Raw genomic sequence first — 15,913 nt, 5'->3', positions numbered from 1 at the left:
TGTAAGATGCCATTTATTTATACTGCCACAGATCCTTTCAATGCTGCAGTTTATTTGTACAGTAATAAAAAAGTGCTGCTTTTTTCCAAAATGAAAAAGCTTGTGCCATTCTGAAACATCAGTACAACTGGAATGTTCATTAAGCGCAACAGTAGCTCTTCAAAAAAAAGCGGAATGTCACGTCTTATGGCAATAATTCTCCCTAACAAGAGGGACATTACATATACATTTACATGAAAATCATGTACTGAGTTATCCTTGCACAACCCACTTTGTTCCTCTCAGGCTGATTGTTCTCACTTAAATGTCTCAAGCAGAGCTGAGAGCTGAGCTGAAAGCATTCTGATACAGTAGCATCATTGCTGGGTTTTCCCAATGTCCATCATTTATCCACTTCATGGAAGTACAGGTTGGCACATATACATAACATGACAATAGAAAACAATATATAGTAAATTAGATTTCTAAATTTAGGCTCCAGGTCTCCTTGTCGATACCAGTAGATCTAGAAGAGAAAAGAGTCTGTATTACTTTTAAAAGCCAGGTACTTCTGCGGAGACTTTCCATGGTGGTAACTGAACTGGCAACTTGTAGGTCTGTTTTTTCCTGTAAGACAACCCAGCTACTTCTGGCTAGAGAGAATGAGTGTGTGTTTGTCTGTGGAACTGGTTACGAAGACATGGGTTGTCTGGTCAGCTTTGTTGAAGAGGGAGGGTGGGTGAGGTGTTAGCTGGGGATGTTGTAAAACAAAAAAAATCTGGCTACACCCTGGTTGATGAGGACAGACATCAGGTTTGCACTAACACAGTCTGTTCTGGACAGAGTCGTGGCTACCAGCTGTAGAATCAGAAACTGGGACTAACCAGGCACCACAGAGCAACTTCCCATCTCACCCTCATCCAGCAGTGAGGGGCTCAGGACCAGAGCACTCCAGGTCACAGCTCGGGGAAGGAGAATGCCCCAAATACGAAACACTTCAGCAGAAGGAGGAGCCACCAGTGTCGCTGGCCATGGAAGGGGGCTGGACTAGATGGTCTTAGAAGGTCCCTTCCAACCCAAACCCTTGTGTGATTCTACGAACTCTGACCTGCCAGTTCCCTTTGCCAGTGCTTGGGACCAACTCTCTTAGAATTCTGCAGCTGTTGAGTAGAGAAACATCTGCTACTTGCTGTAGCTTCCTGCCCTGGTAACCCCTGTGCCTGAAAGGTCACTGACTCCTGCAAGTGCCTGGCTGGCCCCACCATTTCAAGTGTGTTCTGCAGCACAGCCCATCTCTCCATTCCCATCTCACTGCTCTGCTCCCTGGTTTCCTACTCTGTCTCCCCTGGCAGCTACAGGTGGCACAGCCACAGAGGTGACAAATCTTGCACCACAGCTGGACTGCAAGAATTGGCTCGGCTCACACACTTGCTCTGCAGTGAATAACGAAACTGGTTACCGCTCATATTGTCAGCTTGTCTTACGGAGGCAGGAAAGCTTTTCTAGGAGAATGTAAAAAAAGAAGGCAGCACCACGTAAAGCATGTTTTATTCAGAGCCGTAGACTCAAAAGCTTGCACGGCAAACGTGGCGGTACTTACAAGAATGCCAGCAGAAATGCAACACAAGGAGATGCAGAAAGCAAAAAATACATTCACAGGTTTTGGAGGTAGTTGCGGGAAGACAAAAGCACTGATTAGAGTGACCTGTGTGGAGGAAAACAAAGATGAAGACTTTGCTCTCGCCTGCTCTCAGAGCTGTGGTGAGAAGAGGCTCACCCTGACAGCTGGGGCACCGCAATGCTCACGTCCCCCCTGCACACCCCTCCCTCCTCTTTAACTCCCATCCCTTGAGGAGCTGAAGGGAAATGTGAAATTCTGGAGGAGAAACGGTTTGATACAACTGGACACCGAGAAGGGTGTAAAAAATTGATGAAAACTTTGCTACTCAGGCTTGTTGCCGTCCTCCAAGTACCCATAAATCCAGCAGGCACAGGGGTACGCTCTGCCCACGTAGGAACATTCCTTCAGCCAAGCATTTCCCCAGCTGGCACCTTGACTGTCCCTACAGCCTCCCTGCACCTGAGCTCAAATGATGCTGCCACCCACCAGGGACCACAGAACTGATGCTCACCAGTCACAATGGCATTGGGCTTGTCTGTAAAACTTGGGAAAAGCATAGCTCAAGACAAAGGGACAAATTTTGGAAAGACTCTCATAAGCCATAATTAAAGGGCAGTTAGAACAGAAGGAAATAGAAGCAAACACACTCTCCTGGGACATAAGCGCTTTGTTGTCTCACCCAGGCCCATGTTCAGCCAGGATGGATAATTTAGCAAAGAACTTTCAGCTTTTTATTTAACAGCCAGCTCATAAAAAAAGGCCTGAAGAAAGGTATTCTCCCGTTGTCAAAGAGCTTCAAAAGACAAGTGTGTCCCAAAGTGACTGCCTGGGCCCCAATTACAGCCTGTCTGGTCACTGGAAGTTTCACCACTCATTTTGAGGAGGAACTCTGGTTCCTTGTCACCTAAGGGAGGTACACAACCTGGGGTGGGATGTGGGATACTTACTACAAGCAGCAAGGTTGTTAAGCCACCAACAACTAGATTGATGATTCTGTCCTGAAGAAAAGAGAAGACAGTTACATGTATGAACTCCTTGCCAAAAAAAAACCAAAACACCACCACCAAAAAAAACCCCCCACATGAAACAGGCCATTAACCAACAACGCTGAGAGCATCACCGAAGACCCACGTTATCCCCAGCACAACACTGAGGCTCCCTGGTCAGCTCTGCCACACAGGAAAGTTTCCCTCCCTCCAGTTCCACGGACCCCAAGGAGGTTGTACTGGCCAAGGCCTCGTGCAGCAGCTTGGCTTGTTTGCAAATGTTTTTTTTCACTATGTCCGAATCTATTACAGTTGTGCAAATTATTTTCAAGGGGTTTTTTTTCAAAGTGGGAGTGCACAGATGGAGGTTGTCAGAAAAAGCTTATTTTAGCCTCGCTGCCTGAGAATTAATAGCTTGATAGTGTCTTAGGTGGGAATTCGTGGGCTGCTGGCAAGGAGGTGAAGTGTTGCCTGCACCCCAAACATTCCACCCGAACACCAGCAGACCTGAGCACTGCACAGTGGCTCTGCTTGGATGGACAGATACTCCCCCCACACACACACTTCTTTCTGCCTCTCTTCATCAGTGTAAAATAACTGACTGGGAAGACATAACGTTTTGACACCTGGGAAGAGGTGTCATCATTGCAATCCCACCCCAGTGGCATCAGGGAAAGGACCAGCTGTGACACTGGGCTGCATAAGCACCCAGGGCAGGACTTCATACTGATGCATTTACTGGAGAAAAAAAACAATTTAAGGAAAAGGAAGAACATTCCCATCCCTGCTGGGATACCTGCCTCCTCCCTGTCTCCATGGTGCTGCTCTGAGTATAAATATCTATCACCACAGTCGGACTGGGCTGCACACAGTCAGCTGTAACACCCCAGATGGCTGACTCCCCAAATCAAAGGGTAGAAGAGCAGCTACAGCAGTAAAGATGTGCAGAGAGAAAGTTCCCCAAAATTCAGTTAATTACACTGAGAGTCACTGAATAGGTATGGTTAAAGGAAAGTTAGAAAAGAGTTCAAGCATCTTGCCCAAGACATCGCAGCCAGCAAGCAGGAAAACATAGGTTTCCCTCCACTTGGTGTTTCATCCTTCTTCCCTCCTAGAATTTGGATTTGCAGAGGGAGAAACCCCAGATCACGAAGAAGTAACACACTGAAGCAGTGGGGCACAAGGAGAAAAGCAGAACAAAGAGTAGGGGACAGAGAGCAAATCATGCTCTGGTGGGAGACCACCAGACTTAGTGGAGCTCAGGCTCAGGTGGTTCAGGCACAGGGAGATGCTGTGCCCTGGCTGTGTTCACGCCCCAGGGGACAGGGCCACAGCAAGCAGACTCTTTGAAACCTCTTCTATTAGTCTCCCGTGGGAGCACCTCCATAGGAAATTGTCCCCAGCATCTCCTGCCAGCCAGGCACAAACCCCTTCTCACCAGCGCTTCCACACATGGGGTCAGCAATACAACAGCAGCCTCTGGGAGCCCTCTACAAGGTACCCACCACTGACCCCAAAAAAGGAGCCAAAAAAAATAACTCCAGGCAAATAACAGAAGCAACAGTGTGAAAAGCAAGCACAAAATGCTCCATGAAAGTGTGTCATGACAGCTGAGCTGGACTCCTGCACCTAAGCTAACATAAATTCATTAAAGCTAACTTTAATTTAGATGGTATATGGAAGGGTCCTTACCCCCAGAAGCCACTCTGATACCAGGAGAAGATGGTGTTTTTGCTCTGCCCTTGTCCTGCAGACCCAGGTGAGCCCACCAAGGCAATTTTATGGAGGGGGATCAGAGTTTGAATTCGGCCCCAGCTCCTCCATTCAGGGTGGCAAGAGGTGAGCAGCTGGATCCCTTGTGCCATGAGGAGATGGGTTTCCAACAGCACAGAAGGGAGGGAAGGGCAAGGAGCCAGCTGCAGAGCAGCAATGGGTCACCATCCTGTAGAGCTCACCCAGTAAGGTGCAGTCAGAGCCAGCTCTGCACAGAGAGGCTCGGAGGGATGGACACAACGGCTGATACACCATCCAGAAACTCAGCCATGACTATTTGTCTCCTAATCAACTACAGACTTGGAGGAACAATTTTAAGATGGGGAGAATTCACTCATTTTGCCAGGACTCAGACTGGTGTGACAGGAGAAAACAAGGGGGTCAGACTTGGCGGTGACCACGGAACATTTCCCTCTGACTGTTTCATGGAGTGTGGGAAAGAGCAACCCCCAGTAGAGGGACCTCTCCTCTGACACTACTGAGGGATGGATATCACAGCAACAGCTGAATCAGGTGCAGATGCCGGCAGTGGAGCAGCTTTGCCATGTGGCAGCTGGTCCCTGTGGGTCAGGGCATCCCTTTCCCTATGCTTAAACCCGCAGTCACTCAAATTTTCCAAATGCACTGCCGGCAGAAGAAGGTATTTCAGGATTCAGGGATTAGAGACACTGATCCTGAAATCCTGGGCTTGGCAAAGCAGTAAGAGGCTGTATTCCCCCGGGCCTGCTGACACTTCAGCCCCAGGCAGCTTAGCACAGCAAAAAGGTTAAAAATACTCAAGCAGAGGCCAAGACGGCTAAAGGGATTGGGGATGACGGAGCCTTTCACCTCCACACTGTGTCCAAGTGCACAGCCCAGCCCGGGCAGACACTCATGGATCCTGGGCACACAGAAACGGGCTGTGGTGAGCCGTGTCTCCTACATGCCATGTCACCCAGCTGGCACAGCCAGCTCTCACAACCAGCACAGCTGATTCAGGGAGGATTTTTCTCCAGCATCACCATGAATTACAATAGCTGCTAGAGCAAGAAGATAAAAAAAAACCCAGCATGCACACCAAAACAGAGAGCACACAGCTGCTGGAGGTCACCTGCACCAGCACAGGGTGCTGGCACATGGGCACCAACTTCAGATGCACCCTGGCAGTGCACTGATGGGAGTTCCCATTCAGCAGCCATACTGAGCTGTTGGCCAGACAGGAGATGAATTCCATGTTCCAGTGTTGCACAAGCTGCATTTTGAAATGGGAGGGTTGATGGCCTCTCCTCCTACTCTGTCAAGGGTGTTGCAGGGGCTGGAGGCACCAGGCTTGTCCCAAGGAGCTGCCGCAGTGCCGAGGTCTCCCTCTACCTGCCTCTGGGAAAGGAGCCAAGGTCAGGAAGTGTCAAGTCCTTGCAAAGCAGGAGGGCACAATCCAGGATCCTTTGGGACCTGAGTAAAGGTTACTTGGAGCAACAGGGAAACTGAGGTGGGACTGAGGGTGTAGCCTCACCACTGCACCTGCTGCACAGGCTTTGACAGAGCAACTGCTTCGCTCTTTGCCCTGTTCCAGCTCAGCACTTTGCAAGGTAGCAACTTGTGGGCTGAGCCAAGCAGAGGCTTGGCCAGGACAGGAACGGGCTGGTCCCCTAGAGGGTGGATAACTGGTGCCATCTCTGCAGGAATGACAGAAAGGCCATTTTTATGTCTTACATCAGCAAGTCCAGATGGTCAGCAGCAATCATAGCCTGTTGCAGCCGTAGGGGATCACTGAACCTAGTGCCAGCCCAAACCTCGTGGAATCACAGGCAATACAGGCTGTATGCAGAAGAGCTGTGCCCAGGGCCACACTGACCCTCTGCAAGACATGGGGACATGCTGGTGTGTCCTTGAAGGCTCCTCATTCCCATCTTGGACTGCTCAGCCTCTCTAGTGCTTTCTGCTTTCAACCCACAGCAATTAACACTTTTCCACTTACATTTAAATGCTTCTGTCATGGAGGAACCCAACTTTCAACTCTGTTCCCAAGAAGTCCCACACCTGTGACACTTGGTCTCCTCTTTGCCACTGCACTGCTGGGCCTTTGCTTTGTGTCATTGCATATCCCCTCACTGCCAGTGCTGAATCCCTGGTAACCACAGCTGAATCCACAGCATTCCCTCTTCCCACCGGCAGCTTCTCTGGGACCACCTTGCCCCCAGTCTCCTCTCAGTCAGCGTGGGAGAGCGAGCTTGGCAGGAGCAGCTGGGCCATGGCAGGGGAAGGAGGCTGGTGTTGCTGCCAAGCTCTGCCATCCCCACAGGGTGGCTTTAACCCCCAAGTCACCAGCTTGGAGACCAGGAAAGCGTAAGAAGGCAAGAAGAGGGAAACCCCCATCTCCACATCCATTTCCAACTGCTGGCAAGGGTGCAAGACCCCTAATTTTGGGTGCAGGGCTTCCTGGGGTTACAAGCACTGCCCTGCCTCTCCCTGTGGCCTCATGCCCAGCCCCAGCAGAGGGTCCCACTGTGCCAGACCAGCCATCGCTTGCAGAGACCCGAAAGCAGACTGGGGCATGGGCAGACAGGCTCCTCCTGGCAGACCTGCTCCCATTCTAAGGCAAAGTTTTGCTTCTCCGTTTCTGACGCGGAAGGTTTCCAGCTCCGGACCTCACCAGCCTCCGTCTCTAAGCAACCCCAGTGAATCACGGAGGAAACGACCCCGGGCCAGCACAGTGATCCCTTGTCTGTTGGAGAGACCATCGGCTGCTGCTGGGCCTGCACGACAGGTCCCAAAAACAGCCACAGGAGATGGGCCGGGGGTGATGTGCAGGATACGGGATCCCCGCTCGAGCACAGGAACTAGAATTAGCATCCCATCTTTATTATTTACTGCTCTCCTTTGCAAGCAGAGGCACAGCTGGAGAAAGACAGGGATCCGGGACTTAAGGCTTGACCTGGTCTGAAATGTTTGGGAATTGCCTGCTCCGATGGCACATCCCAGTCCCTAGAAGTGCTCATCCCTGGAAGCTTCTCAAAATCCCAGACCAAGGACAGCCAACAGGTCCCCAGCACAGGGCACTGCTCCAACAGAGGTACTCTTACCTCCAGCACTCCCCATTCAGGGCTGGACTCCTCTGCTGGGGATGACCTGTCCCCCTCACTTCATCTTCTCGGGGTCCTGCCTGTCCTCCTATCCCACATCAACCTATTTTCGCCCGAAAATTTGGCTGGTATCGCTTTATTTATATTTTTATTAAACATTACCATTTTAGCAGCAGTTCCAAGTACTTAGGCAGGAAGGGGGTGGGGGAATGATGCGTTTGGTACAGTTGTCAATAACCCTGCGCAGTTTCAGCCTGCGCCCCCCAAACACACACACACACACACACACACATTGCTGGGTAACCTCTCCGAACAGGCAACAAACCCTAAGTCACAAAACCATGTCACCCCACTGGACACAGGTGCACACCACCAAGTATCGTGATTCCCGAGGGATCCCGATGCCGGGCAGTGCCCGGGGAGCCCCCGTCCCCAGCGCAGCCCCCCGCACAGCACCGACCCGCAGCAGCGCCCAGAGCCGCCCGGCCGAGCGGCTTACGGGGGATTGACACCTGAAGAGTCGGTGCTGCCACACGTCAGCCGCCGCCAAGGAGAGACACCGCAGTCTCCTCCATCCCGGGAGAAAAATAAATTACCGCCAGGGCACCAAACGCGGCTCCCCAGCCCCATCCCCAGCAAAGACCCCCAAAATCGGGTGAGAGGCAGCCCGGGGCGCTGCAGCCCTAAAGCCCCGGCTCGGGGGGCTGCCGGGCCACTTGCACCTGGATGGGACGCGGCGGCTGCGGGACCCCCTGCCTGCACCCACGCCCCTTCCCAGCCCCGCTCCGGGGGTCCCCCGGACGCTGGGGCTCTCTGCACCCCGAGCCCCAATTCCCCTGGAAGTTGGGGGGGTGTTGGTTTGGGGGGAGGGGGCGGGGTTATTTGAAAGTTTATTGGTTTTGGGGGGGAGAGGGTTGTTTTGGAGTTTTTTATTTGGGGAAGGGGTCTTGCTGGAGGGGGGTTGGAAACAGTTCTGGGCATGTGGTTTGGGTTTTTTAAAATTTGAAGGGTGTCTGAGCAGATTTTGATGGATTATTTTTGGTTCGGGGCACTGATCAGGAGGGGGTTGTTTTGATTTTATTTCAGGCTGCTTTTTTAATTATTATTATAATTCTGCCAATTTGCAGCGTTTCCTTCATTTGGAATTTGGGGGGGGGGCTCCTTTTACATTTTCCCATCGGGGATGCAGCTTTCTGATTTTCGATGGTGGTTTGGCGGGGAGTGGGAGGAGACCAAATTTGTTATTTTACAGGGTGTTGTTGTCTTTTTTTTTTTTTTTTAATTTGTTTGCAGGATTTGGGCAGGTTCCTCGCTCGGGCCGGCTGCGGTCCTCCGCGAACCGCAGCGAGGGTGGTGGTGGGAAGGGTGGGTGGGTGGGTGGGTGGGCTGCCGCTGTCAGGGAGGAGGGTCCTCATTCCCGGGGGGCATTTACACCGGCTGGGGGGTGGCGGGCACGCTACGGGACTTTCCGCTGCGGTTCGTTCCGCGAAGGGCAGGGGAGAGGAGGAGGAGGAGGAGGAGGAGGAGGTGGCGGTGGGTGCCCGCCGGGGCCAGGAGCGCCGTGCCTTACCCTGGCCGAGGTCTCCCCGAAGAGCGGGCGGTGGTCGGCGCCGCCGGTGCCGTACCCGCGGGCGGGGAATCCCTCCATGGCGCGGGGGGCGCAGCGCCGGCGGCCGCGGGGGGGCGCGCGCTCGTCCCGCTCATCCCGCGCCTTCCTCCTCCTCCTCCTCCTCCTCCTCCTCCCCGCCTCCCTCCCCTCCCTCCCGCGGCCCCTCCGCGCCCGCTCCGCGCCCCGCGCGCGCCAGGGCGGGGACACGCGCGCCCATCCCACGGACACGCCCCCCGCGGGAGGGACCCCGGCTGGGAGCGGGGGGGAATTGGGGATAGAGGCAGTTCGGGAAGGGGCCCCGGCTCCGCGGGAACTCCGCGGGAACTCCGCGGATGCGGAGGGGGCGGGGTCAGCGCTCTGCTGCGGACTGTGTGGGTTTGTTGTTCGACAAAGTTGCGGTGTTTGAGCAAATCTCGTTGTTGGTGGTGATACGGTGACCTGAAGAAATGAGCTTTATTTTATTTTATTTTATTTTATTTTATTTTATTTTATTTTATTTTATTTTATTTTATTTTAATTTATTTTAATTTAATTTAATTTAATTTATTTTATATTATTTCATTTCATTTCATTTTTCGTTTCTTTGTTTCATTTATTTCATTTCATTTCGTCTTGTTTCATTTCTTTTCGTTTAATTTAATTTAATTTCATTTATTTTATTTCGGTTTATTTCGTTTTCCCTGGTTTATATTTCATTTTAGGTTTTTGCTTCATTTTATTTTCCTTGATTGTATTTTGCCTTCACAGAATCATAGAATCGAAGAATATTCTGAGTTGGAGAGAGACCCATGAGAATCATGGAGTCCAGCTCCTGGCCCTGTGCAGGACATCCCAAGAGTCACACCATGTGCCTGAGAGTGTTGTCCAAACACTTCTTGAACTCTGTCAGGCTTGCTGTTGTGATTGCTTCCCTGGGGACTCTGTTCCAGTGCTCAGCCACCCTCTGGGTGAAAAACCTTTTCCTGATATCTAACCTAACTTTATTGTATTTTATTTTTTATTTTATACTTAATTTTGTTTGTTTGGGTTTTTTTATTTTATTCTATTTTACTTCATTTTATTGGGGGTGTGTGGGGTGTATTTATTTATTTATTTATTTAAATTATTTTATTTTTAAACATCTGATGCTGATGGAGCTGAAAAATTAATTTACATGTGCTCTTCCTGGTCACCTACATGTGTTATCCACCTAAACTAGACAAAAGGGAGGGATTATTCCTGGGTCTGGGATTTTGCTCTATGCATTCATTAGCCAAAGTTTCCCCTGGAGTCACCAAGTGAAATCCCATGTGCTGCTGTGGCTTTTTTTTTTTTTTTTTTAGTTTAATCTTCTTTTTTTTGTTTTCCTTTTTTTTTTTATTTTATGTACTTTCATATTTATTTATTTTAGTTTTTATTTAATTTGGGGTTTGGTGATTAATTTTTCATTTATTTTTAACTAATTTTTTTAATTACATTGCCTGCTCTCACGAAATATCCCCCAGGCCACCGTGGCCTCAGCATTTCCCCAGGTGCATTTTAGGATGAAAATAAACCAATTAAGATGCATTAAATGTCGTGGCTCCCAGGACATTTTAATTTTTTTGTTCAAACAAGCTCCGTGGTTTTCCCCTGGCCCTGCTCTCCCTGCCATACACCTCTCCAGGAATTCCATGGGGCTTCTTGCCTTGAAAGACAAATTCCACTGAATACCAGTAGAACTGAGCAGAAATAACATGGGCATTTCCTCTTGCTGGATAGAAAAGTTTTAGAGGCTGGATCTGTGGGGGAAAAGACCGGGAAGAAGAAAAGTAGCCGCAAATATGAATTGTCAGTGCAGTTGTTCCACTGGTGGATCCAGTTCCTGCCACCCCCAGCCATCCCAGATCCCCCCGTAGGCCACTGGTCACGGCTCGTGGGAGCTCCCCAGCTCTTGAGCAAGAGGGCAGTGAAACCAGTGGCTTCTCTTGCGAAATGTTTCGGTCATTTTAGGTGAAAAGTGCTGCCAGGGCCGCTCGACCTCAGGCCCGTGCTGTGTATTCAGGGCCCCTCTCCGGCTCCCGAGCTCAACAGCTCAAAGACCAAAGCGCCGCAGCTGCGAAGACGGGAAGCACTAAACTCAAGTAAGGCTGGAAAATTATCAAGGTTTCGATGAGCTCGACTATGTCCTGAGCTGAAGGACTGGGTGGGAACTCACAAAGGCCTCCTGTAACCCTCCAGCAGCCGTTCCCACACTCACGGTTGGGTGAAGGAAGTCTCAGGATCTCCAGGACTCGGTGGAGAGGCTCTTCATGTCCTCTTGAGCCACTTGGGAAAAAAATCCCATGGTGGGTGAAGGATGTGGCTTCCTGACACACAAGTGCTCTTGACCTGCAGAATGGTTGGGTTTATGCTCGTTTTTCAGCACTTGTATATTAATATTCCTGAGCCCATCTGGCTGTGCCCAGATTAAATACCAAGGGTTTTGTGGGGTCTAGTTGGGACCTGGGAAGCACAGGAGTCTGACTGAGCCATTAACGTAACAGACCCAACAGATTCACTTCTTTCTACAATATAGAGTAAGTGTATCAATCTTCAGTGAAAAACACCTACACTTCTCAGGTCTGAAATCAAAAACAACCCACTTTTTAATGGAGGAAATAATATTAAAGGAAATCTTGGGTAGTTTAACGTTACAAAGGCTTGTTCTGCTCAGGTTGGACACAATTTTCCTTCCCTTGTTCCTGCTTGGTGTGTTTTGCATTTATCGCAACTGGCTGCATCTGTTAGAGCAGATCCAAGGTATGTGTGCTGAGCTGTAGCTCTTCTTTCTCAAAAACATTCCTGGCATTGCTTCCAAGCAATAGATCTGGCCCATAAAATTCCAGAGAGCTTTGGAGTCTCTTCAGAACATCAGCACCATAGATTTGTAGAATAATATATGCTCTCTCCTGTCTAATATTTTATTTATATTAAAGGCCATGATGTGTTTCCTCCTGTACTCTGGGCCAAGGTTTAATTCAGCACATATATGAAAATTTCAATGTATCCCAAGGCTAATTATGTATCACTGTCACTGATGCTGCTGCCTCCATAACTCACGGGTTGGTAGCTGGAGTCCCAGGGCAGAGGTCAGTAACTCATCTGGGCAGGCTTTCAGCTCCTCACCGACCCGGCTCGCTGGTGCTCTGCGTGTCCTTTCAAGTGATCTGATGTGCTGGGGCTTCTAATGCATCAATTTATCCCGTAACTCTCCAGGCTTTCTGCTGCAATATATCTTGGTTGCAGCTCCAGCAGCAGCAGCCACAGCTCTCCTGTCTCCTTCCCCGTAGCGATGTCAGCTTCCTGACACAGCCATTAGTGATTACAGCCTGGTAATTGGGTTTTGTGCTATTAAATCAGCCTTCAGCTCCCAGCACGATGGCCCTTGGGCTACTCTATTTGGTACAGTTTATGTTGAAAGGATACTGTATTCCTTGGAGCTTTCTAACAAAGCTTCCACAACCCCAAATTCCTGGAGGACCCAGGAACTGTTTTCATCTTTGTTTTCGATTCCAAAGTGAACCTGATTAATAGACTTTGTTTGTTAAAATTGACTTTCCTCTCATCTCTCTCAGCCCTCAACCCGAGCAAATACTCTGGAAGAGAAATAAATGGAACAAGACATTTACAACACTGAGATCCCTCTCCATCATCCCAGAAGTGCTGGGTTTGTCTCCATCTACAGAAAGGGTCACCCTACCCTGGCAGATCAAATGGAAAAGCAGCTCAAGGACTGCCAGCACTGCTCCTCCACCCCAGAGCAAGGGATATGATTTTTTCCAGTTAATCTACCCATGCTGAGACTGTACATTTCTTGCCCTTGCATGTGGCAGGGGCACATGTTCTGCTAAGAAGATGGGTTTCTGCAGAGGGTGTGTGAAAAGAGAAGAAAAACCAAAAGCTTTAAGTTTTGGAGTTCCTACAGTCAGTTTTACTTAGTAGCTGCCTATAAGTACTGAGAGATTTTTAAATTGATATTCAGTGGTGTTACAGACATATTCAAACAGAAACAACAACAACAATTAAAATTCATCACAAATATTTCCAGTATTCCCCAGCTGGTAATCTCATGATGTAGGCAAAGGTCCCTGCTTGCATCTCTCAGTTTATGGTAACTTTCCCTGAGCCTCTGCCTTACAGCTTTCAGAGATTTTCCCCTAAACAAGGATTCATGCATTAGTTTAGTGTTATTGGAGAACTCCAGTGGCAGTGGGACCCACGGGGCAGGTACCACAGGGGGAACAGAGCACTGCTGGAGTGACACCCACTGGCACCACGGGGTTCGGGCTGATGTGAGCAGGTTGTATCCACCAGCTCCCTGGATGTTACAGTTACTGCCTAGGACACGGGAAGGAACATCAGCCCAAGAGGAGGGGAAAAACAACCACGGCCCTTTATCATTTGCAGCCAAGGAGAGAGTGGTGTGGGGGAGGCAGTCAGCAGAGGGAGGCATCAGCTCAGAGATTCAGTGCGAGCCTCAGCCTGCAGAGTCCCTCCAAACTCCGGAATGCAGGCAGGGGGCTTCAAAAGGTTCTGCAAAACTATTGCATTTCACTTTTTCCACCTTTGCACTTAGCTTTTAGAGATCAGATGACAGACTGAACAAATGAAGAAGCTCAAACATTCTGATCCAGGGATGTGTTGTCTGAATTATTCATTATAATCTTCATTCTCCTGTGAGTTTTCCAGCTGTTTTGAGTTTCATGAGGATTGTGGATTCTCCCTTTTTACATTATCTTATTTAATGTATTGCAGAAGCTTTCCCATCTGCTCCTTCATGCTCCAAAATCTCAGCTGAAAGAGTCATAGTGTTTGATAGAAGATTCAGAGAAAAATGTCCTCAAGATTTTCTATTTTTGAGAATATTTTCAAAAATATAACGGTTTCATTAATATAAATTTGTGTATGCATATATAATGAAAAATTCCTTTCTGAGCCTTTGATACTTGTATAATCAGTTTGCCAACACCCAGCTCTCCTCTGAGGCTGGTTAAGTGGGGCAGCAGCTGTGGGGCTGCTTCCAAACACCCCTTTGAAGAGCAGAGGGAGGAGCTCGGACTGACACCGGTCATTACACACCAACAGAACGGCAAAACAGCCCTTCGTCTGCTTCGTCTGCAAATCAGGCAACGTCACTTGTCAGCCCAGCCAGGGTGGCAGGAACATCACAGGGAAATCTGGATTGTTACTGATCTTCAAGAGAGAAAAAATGTTAATTTGAAACACAGAAGTACTTATAGCAGCGGTACCACCTCCTGATTTTGCAGGTTTTCCATCTTGTTATTTAAGCTTTCCACAGCAGGACGAACAGCAAAGAACAATCTCCTCTCCTTGTCCTTCCTCGTTATGTGCATATGGTCCCCTTAGCACCACCTCAGCCTTGAAATTCAGGATTTGTGATGCTCTCTGCAGAGACGAAAAACCTTCCTCACCCACAGCAAGCACGCTTTGCTGTGCCAGGAGAGGTCATTCCCACCAGCAGCGAGGCTCTGCGTGACTCCTCCATCTGCCCAAAACACCTCAAGGCTTCCTGGCAGCCAAGTGCATGAAGGAGAAGGAGATTTTCTTCCCAAAACTCCGTGTTCCCGAGGCACACGCTCCATTAAACAAGGGCTAGCCAGAGGGTGACTAAAACACCTGCCTGGAATCCAGACTGTTGCCTCCTGTGCTGAAATGTTTCCAGCTGGCACTGCCCCAGCCACAGGCTTTTTCTTCTCCACGGGCTGTGCAATTCAAAACCTGCAGCAGCTACAGCCTCTGAATTGAAAAGCAAGTAATGTAAATCCTGTTTGCACAGGGAAGCTGTTATCTTACTAAGAGTTTATAGATTTCATGGAGTCTGAATTGATGCACCATCCCATTCTAAATGAGAGGTGTTTGTTTAGGTGTTTCTTTTGTTTAGGGATCTCACACTGCACAAGTCACTGCTTATCATTAAGTAACTCTGGGCTGAGGTTGATGACAGTGTCTAGAAACTGTGTTACTCCTCAGGCAGTAAAACAATGTTCCAGAAACAAACCCTCTGCCTTCTCTGTGTCTGTCTTGTACCTCTGTATCCATCTTGTCTGTGTCAGACAAGATGTGTCTGATCAGTGAAGCACAGTAGAAAATACTTATTAACCTCTATTGACAAGAGTCCCACTGTAACCACTTCATTAGCTTATCCCTGACTAAAATCTGTTCATTCAGTCTAGTATCACTGCCTTTGAAGTACTGGCTCATGTTGAACCTCCATCCATCCTCTGGCACCTCTCCAGTTTTCCGAAGTTTGTTAAGATCTAAAATTCATGAAATAGAGTCCTAAGCTACTGAGAGTGTACATGACCCTGGACTTCTGAACTGAAAGTGTTTATATTTAGCAAGTGATGCTTCATATCCTCTTTGGTTACATAGTAAATCATTTCATCTGGTGTAGATGGATCCAACTACTTTACTTGATATAGTAAAAAAGGAATTATGAACATTTGGTGTGATTTTTTTCCCATCTGAGGGATATAAATGGTAAAATTGTAAATAACAGAGAAGCTTTTCCTAAACAAAGATTTCTGATGGCATTTTAATATCTTACTACTGTCTGTAGCATACTTAAGCTTTTATATTTTTTCTGTTTCTTTTGTCTTGCATTCTCAATAATCTGCTTGCAATATACATACTAGCAATGATTATCTCTTCTCTAAATACCACTTCTGAACTTATTGTTCATATCTATATCTATATTTCTTCTCTGTGAGTCAAGCTCCCTCTGATCAAGATGGAGATGGATCTGTCAGGGAGGTTAGGATAGGATTTGGAAGGTTCTAAGCACCACAGTCACAGAATGGGGACACAGGGCAAAAACTCCACTGCCTGTAGCTTCAGGAGACCAGAGCCAGGGGAAAAGGCA

The 15,913-nt window shown here is 48.7% G+C and overlaps 1 protein-coding gene across 2 annotated transcripts; it reads right to left on the bottom strand.

Annotated features, from left to right (window-relative positions):
* Window positions 1–32: 32 nt before the first annotated feature.
* On the bottom strand, window positions 33–9,134 carry TMEM243 (transmembrane protein 243). Of its 2 annotated transcripts, none has more exons than XM_050324891.1 (4): window positions 8,992–9,134; window positions 2,548–2,598; window positions 1,580–1,684; window positions 33–505 (listed from the first exon to the last, which is right to left on the bottom strand). In XM_050324891.1, the coding sequence occupies exons 1-4, from the start codon at window positions 9,067–9,069 to the stop codon at window positions 383–385; spliced, it is 357 nt and encodes a 118-aa protein (XP_050180848.1). In that variant the 5' UTR covers window positions 9,070–9,134; the 3' UTR covers window positions 33–382. The 2 variants fall into 2 exon arrangements, with proteins under 2 accessions (XP_050180848.1, XP_050180847.1); XM_050324890.1 differs by having other exon boundaries at window positions 2,548–2,593.
* Between the last annotated feature and the right edge of the window lie 6,779 nt (window positions 9,135–15,913).

Source organism: Myiozetetes cayanensis, unplaced genomic scaffold, assembly GCF_022539395.1.
Source record: "Myiozetetes cayanensis isolate MyiCay16 unplaced genomic scaffold, myiCay2020 scf3, whole genome shotgun sequence".
NCBI classification, from domain to species: Eukaryota; Metazoa; Chordata; class Aves; order Passeriformes; family Tyrannidae; genus Myiozetetes; species Myiozetetes cayanensis.
This window is presented reverse-complemented; position numbering and strand designations above follow the sequence as displayed.